Genomic DNA, 15196 nt, shown 5'->3' with positions numbered 1-15196 from the left:
AGATCTAGAAGAATCTATAACTATACTCTAGATCTAGATCTATAGTCTATAGCGCATAGAGTCTTGAGTCTAGATATCTAGATTAGTAGAACTAGTGACTAGATCTAGATTAGATCTAGAATCTAGTAGAGTTGATCTCTGGGCTAGAATCTAGATTAGATCTAGATTCTAATTCTAGTTATAGATATAGATCTAGAAGTTAGATTTTAGTATGAATAGCTAGATCTAGATCCAGATAAACACTATTAAGTATTAAGTAGATTTGATCTAGATCTAGATGATTAGAATAAAAATAAAAGGATCTAGATCTAGCTCTAACTTATGAAATATAGATCTCGATTCTAGTATAATGTTCTAAACTCTAGAATCTAGATCAGATTTTTATATCTAATGTAGATTCTAGAATTTGTAGACTAAATGAAAACGTTTAGATCTAATCTAGATCTAGATCTAAAATCTAGTAGAAATGGAGCTAGAATTCTAGATAGATCTAGTGAAATCTAGTGTAGAAATAGAATCTAATCTAGAAATCTAGATATTTTAATAGATCTGGGCCTAAATATTAAGAATTATTATAAAATAATCTAGGTTAGATTAGATCTATAATTAAAGTGTAGTTACTCTCGGGTTTAGTCTAGAAGTAGAAACCCAGATAATATCTGCATTCTAGATTCTTCTAGATATAGAATCTAGATCTAGAGAAATCTAGAAAAAGCTATCCTCGAAAACTAATGGTTTTTCCAGACTGATAAAAGTAGATCTAGATCTAGATCTACTAGCCGTCCCGACCAGGCCCTTCACTGGCCTCTGTGAAAGATCTAGATCTAGAGATCTAGATCTAGATCTAGAAAATCTAGATAGATTCTAGACTCGATGTAAAGGACCATGATTTGTATGTTTAGTAATAAGCATATACCCGGCATTGCCCGAGTTTAAGAAATATATAACTTTTCGAATTAACCCTAACCACAACAAAAAAAAACAACAACAAAAAACCGCAAACACAACACAAACGAAAATACAAACAAAACACAATCGCAAACAGAAAAGAAAACGTAAACAAACAAACCCAACCACAAACGCAAATCCAAACAGGAAGAAAACACCTATTGTCACTGTTCTCTGATGAGTGTTTTGTCCTGCTTAAAGTTGTATTTCTTTATAATATTTTTTAATGAGTTTTGAAAAAAATATATTATAGGCCTAATTATTAAGATTTGTGCATGAAACTGAAAAGCCGCATCTTGACATTAAAAGAGCCGCAGGTTGCCGACCCTTGATCTAATATATAAAGTTCAATTCTATGTGTCGGGCGGACCCGTAATATCAAAGGAATATAGTAAAAAAAAATTGCCTTGATTGCCATAGTGTAAGATATCTAAAGCGTTCATTATCTAAATTAATGATTTAAAAAATTAATATCGAAGGTGTAATAAAACAAATGTCATTTTCCAAATTGACGGCATGTGCATCAAACATAATTAAAGAAAATGTAGCACCCTTCACAAAAATTGTAACTGTGTCTGAAAATAATTTTCATTTAGTCCTTTAGCACTTATTACGTCCCTTGATAAATTAAGAAAACACAAGAAAGCCTGAGCCGGTGGTGTCCGTAAAGAAAGAAAAAAAAGTTATTGGCTAATGGCTTGTAAAGTGAATTGGGGTAGTCCTATAGTTATATTGTTTGATTACTAATTTTATTGTACTAGAGCTAGCTAAAATACTTTATGTTTTGTGCGAAATATTTGTTTGTTTTTTTATGTATAAATATTCTTTTATATTTTTGTAAATTGTAACTTTTGGCTCTTCCGGCTCAAAAGGTTGCCGACCCCTGTATTAGATAACTAACTTTTCTAGACATTTTCTAGACTTTGCATGACCGCTGACCGCGCCTGATGCAATGAGTATTTTTATTTGTATAAAATGAGAAATAATGTAAATAGTAATAGAGATTAAGTTAGTTTACCCTAGGAGGCTACTAGTTACAAATGTTATCATTTTACAAGCTTTTATTTAACTCACTTCCTCGTCAGTCTAGATCGAAACGCCGGAGCTTGATTCAAATAAGTGAACGACTAACGCCGCATTTTATCCATATTCTATCGCACTTTTTAAAACGAACGAAGGCGCCATAGCGCTCAAGGATTGGCACAGAGCGCCAACTCGCACCTTGCCGGGGCGCCGCGGGACGCGCCTGATTATGATTAGTAAACGACTCTAATACCCTATCTAATGCATAGTCTTTCGCACTGTTTAAAACGAACTTAGACGCCATGGCGCTCACGTGTTAGTCCAAACACTCAAACATTGTGGATTATCTATTACGAAATTTGATTCCTTCCCATTCTTTTTTCTTCTTCATGGCTTTTTTTGTTTCGCCATATTTTAGAGGTTTTTTAAAATGTGTTGCTTAATTTACATCATTAATTAAAAAGAAAGTTGCATTAACATTATGCGAACTATAAGGGTAGGCAAGCATATTAATACTGACATTGCAATTACACACACACATATTGTCTTTTTTTTAGCCTTCTTTCTCCGGGCACTTGAATATATATATATATATATATATATATATATATATATATATATATATATATATATATATATATATATATATATATATATATATATATATATATATATATATATATATATATATATATATATATATATATATATATATATATATATATATATATATATATATATATATATATATATATATACACATATGGAGCTTATAATATTTTCATTGTCAATATTAATTTAACAAAATATTGACAGCTTCTTACAATTGTTATTTTTTCAGAAGCGATTTGCAAATGTTTAGACTATGTCAATCCTTCAGAATCACATCCCATCATACTCCGACGCACCTGTTATTAGTAATGTGGGACTGTCTGGTAGTGCAGCAAGGTAAGTAGAATGTTTCCATAGTATGCTCAGGGGTCATCCATAAATGACGGCACGCCTTTTTGGACGATTTTTACCTCCCCCTCCCTCCGTCACATTGTCACAATAATCCAGACCCCTACCCCCTTAAAATGACGCCACGCCTCATCCTTCAACCCCCTCAAAATTGCAGTTGAATTTTTCTTAAAACATCGCTATTTTTAAAATTTTTTGTCTGAATCTGTCAACAAAGTGTATTTTAATCAATTCCTATTACAATTTATTAAAACAATTTCTAAAACGTGAAATAACGGCTAAAATTCATTTTGTAAAATTGCCTTTTTATAATGCAAAAGTGTGACAGTCACGTCACACCATCAGACCCCCCCCCCCCCTCCCCCCCTCATCACAAACCGTCAAAAAATTACGGACCCCCATACCTTCCCCCCTACGAATGTGACGTCATTTATGGACGATCCCTAAATGCTTGTCTAAATATAAAAATTAATATATTTAATAACAAACCAGGAGATAATTAGATAAGTAGTGATACCCATCAATTGGTGAACTTTGTTCACGTGGTTGCACCTGACAGCGTCAACAGAGGGGGCAGATATTATTGTTAGCATTACTCATGTTATGAAGCAAATACATTTTATTCCTGTTGGGTGTCGACTGAATAAAATATTGCTTTTTTATATTTTCATATCGACCTAATCTTACATAAAGTGTATTTGAATCTAATTTTTTTTAAATTAAAGCTGTTGGCGCTTCTGAAATATCTACAATACAAACTGCGACCAATGTTTTTGTTTTACCTTTTAATTAAAGTACATGAAATTATATATATTTTTCCTTTTTTTTGCATTTAAACTTTATTGCTATCAATTTTTTCATACTAATACTTGTTTTGTTTTTCCTCTTGCGCTATTTCTTGCAGACGATTTTGATGATGTTTTTAAGTCTGCGGCATTTTAAATATAAAACTATAATGTATAATTATTATCATAGGCGTAGGGTTTGAGCATGATTTAGTTTTCATTGGCTGGCTACACTAATACTTGATTTAATTAAGTTGCGCTCTCAGCCTTTTTTTTTTCTTTATCGTGCTGTCAGTGACAGCAAATATTTTGTAGTGTAGTGTAGCTTATTTGTGTGTGTTGAGATTCAATAATAAAAAGTCCTATGATACTCTGTTATTTTTCTCTTATTTAGCTTACAACAAAATATCTTGAGCTTGGCAGCACAAGATACATGTTCAAGTGTACCTCATTCTTTGCAAATAAAAAATGATGCTCCTGAGGATATAGCAAATTTTGAAATTTATAAACAAAATATATACAGGTATTTCTTTTCAATATGCTACAATTTTTTAAAAAGTTTCTAGTTAAACGTTTTATTGATAATGATCATGCACAAATATCTATATATAAAATCGTATGTCTATTTGTGGACAGGTGTGCCTGTCCTTTATGAATTACTACACTGTTTATCCCATAGCCATGAAACTTTGGGAAGATGACAATACTCATTGGAAGTTTTTAGCAAGAAAAAAATGATTTCGCCCCCCCCCCCCAAGGGTCCCCGAATGATAATATGGAATATACTAAAACTGTAATTATTTAATCAAAAGGTATTAACCAAACTGAGATTATTTATAACAAAAAAATATTAAGTTGGTTATTTCCCTTTGCCCATAAAAATTTCTGGCATAAAATACAACTGCGAAATTTTATTTGCTTTGTTCCAAAAGGGGGGGGGGGGGGGGTAGATATGTTATAAATATTTTAAAATTTGCTCGGGGGGGGGGAGCTTGGAGAGGTGCCTAAAAGAAATCATGTCTAGAGGTTGTTAGCTTTTGGGCGATTCGAGTTTCCCCGCGGCTACCTAAGCAACTGGGATCAGTTGATTGGGCGACCGGCACAGGGGGCAGGGGTGTAAAACAGGTTGTCCGTTAGAGCTTAGGCGTCTATATCTATAAACATGAAAGTATGTGGGTCTGACTCTTCTAGTGTTTGTTTGTTTGTCTTGTAAACATTAATACACATTTGTTCCGATCGTCATGAAACTTGGGAAAGTTTCTGCGAAAAAAGAAATTAAATTTTGGAGGGGTGGTGCCCCGGCACGTTGGGCTTAAGTGCCCTAGGCACTATGGCACCTACGTTCGTTTAAAAGGGTAGGTGCGATACACTATGGATACGATGGGGCGGACGCCGGGGTGTGTTCTAACTCACTTTTGCTGACGGTGATTTTAATACTCAAGGCTTTCCCTGGGGCGTCTGGGCGGGAGTGTGGACAAACCCGCTTCCCAATAACTTTGATCTTAGAAATATAGCTCCTGCTTTGTTTACTTTTAAATAACTCCGTTATAGAAAATAAGGTCACGTGTCTAAAATACACTATTGTTAATGCATTGATGAAGTTCTCTTAGCGACTTGGGATAAAGGTTGACGGCATTTAGGGAGTTAGACCAAATTGAAAAAATAGTAAAATTAAGAGTCAAATAATTTATTCAGTTGTTAATCTATATTAATAAAATGGTATAGACAAAATAGTTAGAGATGGGTTGAGTGACACCTAAGTTGTGACACTCGGCCTAGGGACACCACTACCTGTAAATGTATGTCAAAACATTTTAAAGCATTACCAAGACTCTTCAATATGGTGCTACCAAAGCTAAGATTAACCCATATTATCCAAAGTCCTCAAATATAAAAAAGATTGATATGGTTTAGCTTTTGGGCAATGTTCGAAGAAATGACTATAAATCAATAATTTTTAAAAGAGACGCTAGTAACGAACGACCCCATGTAAATGAATTGCAAATTTTAAAAATCATTTTATCACGAAATATGGCTAATTACGTGAAAATTAAGCTGAATACTGATTTTGTATTGTTAGACCAATGATTACGTTGTTTATGACAGATTAAAAAAAAAAAACAACTATGTTCAATAGGGTTAGCCATACCATGGTCTAAAAAGCGGAAATTATGTTCAAACGTCTAGTAAACGTTCAATCTTGTATCCATCAAAGAGAATAAAACTTGGAAATAACTAAAGCTGTGACTGTTACATCTAATTATACTTACATGATTACGAATATTGTTTTTATAAATCTAAACGTAAATAGTTATAAAAAAGCGTCCCATAAGAGCTAGCAGGTATTGGTTAAAATACATCATTTTAGAGAAAATCACTACTTACATTTTCATTAGAATAACCTCATAAGCCGTTTTTTTGTGTGTATTTAAAAATAATATAGTGTTATATAACTTTGCTCTTTTATCCATATAACACAATTTAATAAAGCGGGAGTAATATCCCCTAAACTTTCTTGAATATTCTTAGATAACACTAATGAGGATGGTAACTCCAGTGCAGTCGGGATATAGACAGTTTTTTAAAATCAATTTTCAAATACTTAAATTTTTAAATAGAAGAAAAATCTCGTAGAAAAAAATAATTGCGTAACAAATGAACAGCAAATAGTATTTGTATAGTACTTTGGAACATGAGTTTTTTTTATAAAGACAGGGCAATCAAGTTAAAAATAAATTCATAAATTCCTATGCGTTTTTTTAAATAAATTTGAAATAGGGTGAAGTACAACTTCCGGTCACAGGAAATTACTCAGAAAATAAAGAGAATTAGATCTTCTACATAGAGATCTACATGTGAAATTTCTTCAATATAACTGAAACAGTAATTAAGTTATAGGCTTTTGAAAAACCGAGAGTAGAATAAGTTCCACTTCCGGTTACCGGAAATCGCTGAAAAGTTGATACCGAACTACAAATTTGATATAATATTTCTATATACAATTTTGTCAACCTAGCTGTTACGGTACTCATACTCATGTTATCGTGTTCACACACAGACAAGATTGTAAAATTAAGTTTTTCCGACTCAGAGAGGTCTAAAACGTCTAGATTTTCACAAATCTCGATTTCGATTTTTTGCACGATTACAATACTCTGTATAGATTTGTTTAGCAAATATCACTGAAACCTCAAGAAAAATTACTTGGCAATTCTTTATTAGGAAAAATAAAAATGTTGCTTTGATTATGTAGTAAATTTCATGTTTGAATAAATGTCTCAATGTTGCACAAACTGAAAGGACGGTTAAAATTTTAATTATTAGTGGGAACTGAACTCAAGGAAGTGATGTGTTTGACCTTACTATCTGAATATCATTTTTATTACATTTAAATATTACAGGTTGTAGGAATCATGTGTGTCTGTGTTATAAAATATGTTTTGCATATATTTATAATATTTCTTTTGAATTTATATTGTTTATAGGCACCCATTATTCCCATTGCTTGCAATGGTTTTTGACAAATGTGAAAATTCAACTTATTCCCCTGACATTGCTTCACATAGTTTTGAGAGGGAACTTCAAGCTTTCATGAAGCATCATGAAACATCAAAAAGCTCAATACTTGGTACTGATGATGAAGTCAATGAACTGGTATTTATTTTTATTAGCTTTTATTCAACTTGGTTACATGAAATGTCTAGGTGGATTTTTGCAATCAGTTCTTTTATCTACTTTTAACTGACCAATTCATTTCAAACTATGTTCATAGATCTACGTTGAAATCTGATGACAATGCAGCAATACATTTTTTTAAAAATATTGTTTTAAATGCAATTAAATATTGCTCATAACAGAAATAAAAAGAATACCAATGACTGAATCTTTTCACCTACATCGCAACCATGGGTATTATTTTAATATAATGTGCTGGCGAATTTACAGCAAAACTAAATTAATATAATGGTATTTAGTAATTCTGAAAATTGAGGAATAAAATATATATTTTCCCAAAAAAAATTATTTTCAATTTGTATTCATTAATATGTAAGTTATAGGTCAAGGTCATAAAAAAATATCTATAAATACTATTTAACACCCCAAAGTCAACAGTCAGCAAAGATAACCATTGTTTTACCATAAATAACCATTTAACTTATACATTTAGAAGTTTTGTTTTGAAAATAATTAATTTTATTTAGAAGGAGATAATAATTTCATTGAATTTATATCTTATAGAATTATTTGTGGTGGTGCTTAACTTTATATTTTAATCCATCAAAACTAAGAAATTTCATTAAAAAGTTTAAAGACATTTTTAAAAGAGCATAACAACACTTTAATAACAAGCTTTTATGTAATAATTCACTAAAAAGTAGAAAATAAAAGGTTTTCTTTAAATATAATAATACACTACTATTTTAATTACTATGAAGAAAAGCATGGGTCACTACTAGCAGTCCTGGCCAGGCCCTGCACTGGCCTCTGTGAAAAACCTATCTGTAAAGGACCATGACATGTGTGTTTAGTAATCAGCATATACCCGGCATTGCTCTGGTTTAGGAAATATATTAGTTTTCAAATTAACCCTAACCACAACCAACCAAAACCAAAACACACAAAAAAACTCAAACATAACACAAACACAAAATCAAACACAAACTCAAAGAAAACACAAACAAAAAAGCAAATGAAAACCAGTCGGGAAGAAACACTGTTAATAAACACAAGTTAGTAGTGTTTCTTCCAGACTTTTTCTCCTCACTTAATATTTTGGGGGGGGGGGGGGGGGAACACTGTTAAAAGTATATATTTTCTATATAATTTCCATTTCATCCGGGGGGCGGTAGACTTACTTCTGGGGGGGGGGGGGGGGGGCAGAGCCCCCGAAGAGATGCCTGGAAGAAACTCTGCAAGTAACGGTCCTTTACAGATAGATTTTTCAGTGCAGGGCCAGTACGGGACGGCTAGTATAATTTATAAATAACAATGTAAGCATGAATTTCAGTTTTCAAATAAGCAAATAAATATTATTGCTTACCACATCAAACATTTCTTTAGTCTTTATGTGTATATGTCAGTATTTATAAACAATTAGAGATCTAGATTTTTAGATCGAATCATAGTAATTTATTATGCTCACTGATCATTTTTTAAAAATCGTAATAATTATTTCATTAAAAAATTTATTTTCTTCTTTTTAGATAATAGCGAAAAGTTTGTCACGTTTTAATTATTTATTTCATTTTTTATTATTATTTTTTTAGGAGTCTTTCCTTTCTATTTTCTGTTTATTATTTTTATCAACTATATACTGTATAGGGTATTTCATTTAACCTGAAAGATGCATAATTAAAGTTTAACCCTTCAATGATGACTTCAATGTATTATAGATGGTTAAAGCAATTCAAGTTCTTCGCATTCATTTAATGGAAATGGAAAAAGTAAATGATTTGTGTAAAGACTTTTGCACTCGTTATATTACCTGTCTGAAGGGAAAATTAACATCAGAACAACTGCTTCATGTGGATGGCTGTGATTCTCCTGAGCCACAAGATCTCAGTGTGGGCAAGTATTTACACTGGCATGTTAGAGTTTTGGATATGTTAAATAAGTTAAATATGTTTGGACTCATTGTAGGGCAAGCATCATGCAACGCCTGACCAACATCATAGTAGCTGTGTCAATTTGATTCAATTCATTTAGTTTCCAATTAGCTAATTTATCATATCTTAATGTTCTTGAAAGTAATATTATTTTTTTTAATTTGCCCGTCCAATTCACCACCACTATTGGATGTTTTGGTTGTAGGGTTTGATCTTAATATATATCAACTTTCATTTTGTTTATGGTAGGATTTTAGTCCTCTTTAATGCCCTATCACTCACGCAGATACACTGTAGTTCTGCCAATGTCCAGTTTGTAAATAAAGTACAGTACAGATGCACTTTTTCCTAATTTAAATTATATTGAACTGCTTCACCCATTTCAGACCATTTCTTTTACCAAGAGGCGTATCAAGGGGAAGGGGGCACCATTTAGGCAAAAATAGAAATATATATATATATTAAAAAAAAAATCATTCCAGTTAAATAAGTGATTGATTAGAGTTAAACAGTTTTTTAAATAAGAGCAAAATCCCGACTAGTGATACTACTACATCCAGCTGTATTTATAACAGACTATAGATAAACATCATTAGTTTTATCTGTTCACTGTTTAAAGCAAAAACCGGGGGGGGGGGGGGGGGGGGAGGGGCGATGTGACACCAACTAAATGTTGCAAAATTTGCCTGAGCAAAAAGGTTTTCTTGAGAATTGTAATATAAATAACAGACATGTCAATCCACGTCTGGGGTTGGGTGACACCAAATTTAATAATTTACTACAAATGCAATGACTTTTCTACTTGAATTAATAACTGCAGCTAGAGTTAGGCCCCTCTTACTTTTTCTAGGTGGATTACTATGTTTGCACGAATTGACGCCATTTGACCAAAATTTATAGGGTCGGACTCCAAATACATACACCATCCATCCAAGTGGATTGAGGTAAAACCACATTGGAAATTTACAAATCTGCATATCATCCTCTAAAATCAAAGTATATATATTTTTCTAGGAATTTTGTCTTGTCATAAGTATTTTGTTATAAAAAATAACATAACTTTTTGAAATGTTTTAATCCGTTTTAAATAAATTAAGTTAAAAAACTTGAGAGACAAAAATGAATAATGGAAACCATATGCAATAAAAAACAACGAGCAACAGATAAATAGAACTGATTGGCTTTCCATATTGACACAAGTTGACCCTTTTCGTCAGCTGACCTTACCTTTTTACTTAATTCACACCTTTTATCAGTTTAATCATTAAATGCTGTATATTTTGCAATGGAATATATATAAATTAAAACAATTTGATTACAAATTAAGGATACACATATGACAAAAAATGTTTTGTAAGATGCAGCAGTTAATTTTATTCAATTAATACCATAACCTTTGCAAGTGTAAAAGGGTTTCATTAAAATTTTATTAAGGGTGAATTTAATGATAATATTCTCCACAGAATCGTGCTTATTGAACAGGCCGATGGAGGAGGAGGCCTAGTGTAGGGTGGAGGAGATAGGTGGAAGAGCTTGACTCAATTACTGTTGAAGCTAAACTCTTTCAGCCGCTTTCGTTCACTAACTCGTTACACTCTCAACGCTACACTAGATCTTTATCCAAAACTAAGCTTAAACTTTTGTCACTGGTGTTTGCTTTTTTTCATTAAACTTTCCTCACTTTCCCCCAATTTTTGTCTTTTGTGCTTACACCAGCACCCTATAGATTATATGGGTAAATTAAGCACCTATTCTTTTAATCGAAACCCTGCAAACACTGCTCTCGCAATGTTTTCTTTTGGTAATATCATAGTTAGTCTTGGGCTAGTTGAGTACTCAGGTTTTCAGGATATTTTATTGTTGGACTGATTGGTTTCACGCAAATATATAGTACATAGATACCTAGATGGAATTCTATTTTAGTCCATGTTGACCCGCCATTTGCCTTATGCTCTAGAAACATTAGGTTTGGTTTTTGAGCTTTTATTTAGCTCACAATGTTTGTTTGCTTGTTTGTGGAAAATCTCATAACTCACATAAATTGTTTTTGACCAGGTTTAACCGTAATATTTTGAGTTGCGTTTGGTGTCATCTTCATTAAGAGCAATTACTAAAAGTTGACAATAAAACAACTATAAAAACATTCCTCTTTTAAGCTTTTAATTGCAATGAAAAATAAAACTGACTTGCTTTCTTTAATAAAAGTATTGGTCCCTCCTGAAACCACTTGAACATTTAGCGACCAATGATTTCATGAATGAAACCAAGTTTGTTTTGTTTTATTTTTTCTATTACATTTGAAAGTTTGTTATAGAAAAGTTTTTTATATTTATTTTATTAACACAGCATTTGAAAGCTCATAGCTTCCCTTTGCTGCTTAATACCAACTGTTGAACATGTAATGATTCTCATTTAGTTAAGATCCAGGTAGTGTTTCAAAAGATTTTAGAATACAGAAGTTCATGTTTCTATTCCATGTTTTCACAAATATTTTGTTTGTGTTTTAAATCATCTTTCTTAAAAGGTATAAAGATTATATGCTAATATAATGAATATGCTTAATGAGTATTTGGCAAACTTACAAGTAAATTCCCTATTCTTTCAAATTTTAATTTAGGCTCTCAAAGTGTTGTGACCATGAATCCCAGCATGCAAGTACAACAGACATCACTAGTTTCACCAACAGTTGTGGGTGGCAGTATGGTTTTACAGCAACCTCAGCAGCCACAAATTGTGTCTGGAAACACTGTTTACCAAATGGTTCATACTCCACAAGGCATTGTAGCGCAGCCTATACAAGTAATGTTTTAGTTTTAAATTTAAATAAATAATTTTAATACGTATAACAACAAATAAAGACATGTCAAAATTATTAGGTATTCTGAATGAAAATTACTTTTAAAGAAATTAGAAAAGTAATTACTCCATAATATATTGGTTTCATCAGAATAAAACTAACAAAATTGTTCTAATATCTCCAATAGAAAGGGATATATATATATATTTATATATATATATATATATATATATATATATATATACATATATATATATATATATATATATATATATATATATATATATATAAAATATGAGCAGCCAGGTAGTGTGTCATTCATTCTGTCATCTCTATGGATTTTGGAAGTGTCTCCCTTGGCGCGGATGGCCGGGGAAACATGTTATTTGGCGGCGGTTTAAATTACGCCTTGGGTTCGGGGGGAGAGATGTCTGGGCGGACGTTTGTGAGAGCGTCGGTACTAATTTTTTTTTTTACCGTATTTAATTTTTGTGAATATACATATTCACCCGCTCGCAGCGCAGTTGCCTGAATGAATATCCGCCCCAATACGGGGACCCTCATCCATATATTCATATCCACACCGTAGCGAAGCGCGCAGCACGGTAAACTGAGGATACTGACACCTGTGCAATGCGCTACAAAAATATCCCCCCTAATGCGGGGACCCCCATCCACGTGCAGCGCGATTAACTCCGAGGGAATATCCATACCCTCACCGTGTTCGGGTATAAGCTACACGCGCACAGCGCAGTGCGCTGATGGAATATTCGCCCCAATGCGGGGATCCGCACCAGAGTTTCTTCCAGGTATTCTCTTCGGGGGGGCTCAACACCCCCCCCCCCCCATCGAAATGAAAATTATATAGAAAATATGTACTTTTAACAGTGTCCCGTCCCGTGTGTCCCCCCCCCCCCCCCCGAAAATTTCAAGTGCCCTTCCCCCCCCCCCCCCCCCCCCCCCCCCCAGCGAAAAAAGTCTGGAAGAAACACTGATCCACACCTGCTCGCAGCGCGTAAACTCTGAGATAATATTCATATCCACACCGTGGCAAAGCACAGCTATTAGCTAGTATATATATATATATATATATATATATACATACACACACACACAATGTGGCACAAGTATAACAATCTCATTTTGTACATTTTCATTTAAATTTACTTAAGCATCTTAAAGCATAAAGCTCTATTTATCAAATATTCAAAGGTTAATTTTTTTAAGCGTTCAAAAGCTCTCATAAAATCAAGTTTGTAAGACAATCTGATGTATAGACTGTCAGAATGAAAACATATATGACATTAGATTAACATTTTGGCATTTAGTTGTTTTACAGTTTTCATTATTGAGAATAAGCATTAAATTTCATACATTGTCCATACTCACCAGCAGATCAACATGCACACCACTCACAATTAGAAAAATAATAAACATTTGTAAAGAATTTGTACAGTTTTTATAGATAAAATTAGCATATATTATTTTTGTTGAGGTTCACATTTTTTATTGATTTAGATTCAAGGTCCACTCACACCCTCTCAGCCAGCCTGTTCAGCAGGTTATTCATGGTAGCACACCACTGTCTCAAATAGGAGTGTCCTTGACATCTACAGTACAGCAGCACCAGCATCCTCATGTTCAGTCATTGCCATTACAGCAGCAGCAAGTAGATTTGAAATCCAGTATGTTTTGATTCATCTAATATTTTTTTAAATCCTTCATTTCAGTAGTTTTTCAGTTATTAAGTAAGAACAAACAATGAAAGAAAATGTACCTAATCCAAATCTCACCACTCGAATACTAATCCCAACCTTCAAGAAAAGTTTGAACATTAGAGCTTTGAATCCAAAGACCTAAAATAATGTTAAATTAACTTAAATCTAACCTTAATAAAGGTTGGTCATATATAATTCCGCTGTAAAGATATTTTTGTGAAAAATCTCAAGTAAAGTATTCTTGTCAGTCAAACAATTAGCTACCTTAAAGTACTTTAACTTATTAGATATATAATTCTTGAATGGAGTTGCATTTTATGTTATGAAAACCATTAGGATAAGCTCTAATGAGCTTAAAAAAGAACTGTCACTTTACCAGCTTGTATTTTCTGGCTAAGTTTCTAAATTCTGATTTGAAATGTTGTACCTGCTCTTTCCACTAACACGATTATTTGTGCTGTTCCATAATACAAATATCCTATAACTTTTGTAAACATCAATTCAAACAATTAGGTCACTCAATGTGCTATTAATAAAAAGATTGGTCTGTGTTAAGTTTTGGTATAAAATACTTCTCCCTATTGGCTTTGATGGTTTTTCTTCTTCGGGGGGGGGGGGGGGGGGGGGGGGGGGGGAATATGTCAAATGATTAAAACACTCCATTTTTTTTTATGTGGAAAAATAAGAAAATATGTTTATGTTTTATGTTATATATTGTTATTTTTTTTTCAGTCACATAATAGCCTTATTTTTGCTTTCTAATATAGACCATGTAAGGGTTTCAGATGATGATGAGGATGAAAAGAGTTCAAAGCAAAAGCGGGGTATCTTACCTAAACAGGCTACTCAAATAATGAAATCTTGGCTTTTCCAACACATTGTGGTATGTTGAGAGTTATGTCTTTATGGCTTCAGTTGAAAATTGTTAGTGTTTAATTAGTTTTGTAGAGTGCTCATGACAAGGGGAAATAGAAACTTACAAATCTTAACTTTTTCGCTTTACTTTTATCTATATATATAATTCTCTTCTGGGAGCCGTTAGAAAACAAGCTGCAAGCGCCTCCTTGCAGTCCCCTCTCTTTCTCTCTATCACTATCACTACCACCCCCACCCCACCCTCACATTGTTTGGTGAGCTGTGGTCACGCTGTTTACATTTTACAATCATAGAGACGGGTTTGGTGACGGCTGTTAGGGGCAGATAATTTAGTTTGAAACGATTTTAAACTTAGAGGAGGTAACTAAGAGGAGGCTGCTTTCACATGTGGGGGGGGGGGGGGGGAGAGGAGGGTTTAGTGTTTTTAAGCAAATATTTTCAGTGGCAGCATTGGTACTGTCGAATTCACAAATTCACAAATTT

The 15196-nt window shown here is 33.0% G+C and overlaps 1 protein-coding gene across 1 annotated transcript; it reads left to right on the top strand.

Annotated features, from left to right (window-relative positions):
* The first annotated feature begins 870 nt into the window (after positions 1-870).
* On the top strand, positions 871-14720 carry LOC131933635 (homeobox protein PKNOX2). The gene is made up of 8 exons (XM_059290317.1): positions 871-892; positions 2813-2919; positions 4111-4239; positions 7202-7370; positions 9110-9284; positions 11940-12121; positions 13638-13804; positions 14605-14720. The coding sequence occupies exons 2-7, from the start codon at positions 2837-2839 to the stop codon at positions 13692-13694; spliced, it is 795 nt and encodes a 264-aa protein (XP_059146300.1). The 5' UTR covers positions 871-892; positions 2813-2836; the 3' UTR covers positions 13695-13804; positions 14605-14720.
* The last annotated feature ends 476 nt before the right edge of the window (positions 14721-15196 follow it).

This window comes from Physella acuta, unplaced genomic scaffold (assembly GCF_028476545.2).
Source record: "Physella acuta isolate Inbredline_101_S28 unplaced genomic scaffold, ASM2847654v3 ptg002590l, whole genome shotgun sequence".
Taxonomy (NCBI): Eukaryota; Metazoa; Mollusca; class Gastropoda; family Physidae; genus Physella; species Physella acuta.
Note: the sequence above shows the minus strand (reverse complement) of the source record. Positions and strands in the feature narration are given on the sequence as shown.

Bases quoted from the DNA above. Each gene is read 5' to 3' on its own strand.
- LOC131933635 (XM_059290317.1), top strand. From the start codon at position 2,837: ATGTCAATCCTTCAGAATCACATCCCATCATACTCCGACGCACCTGTT. The intron at 7,371-9,109 runs GTATTTATTTTT...AATGTATTATAG, and splicing joins ATGATGAAGTCAATGAACTG to ATGGTTAAAGCAATTCAAGT. The intron at 12,122-13,637 runs GTAATGTTTTAG...TTATTGATTTAG, and splicing joins TTGTAGCGCAGCCTATACAA to ATTCAAGGTCCACTCACACC.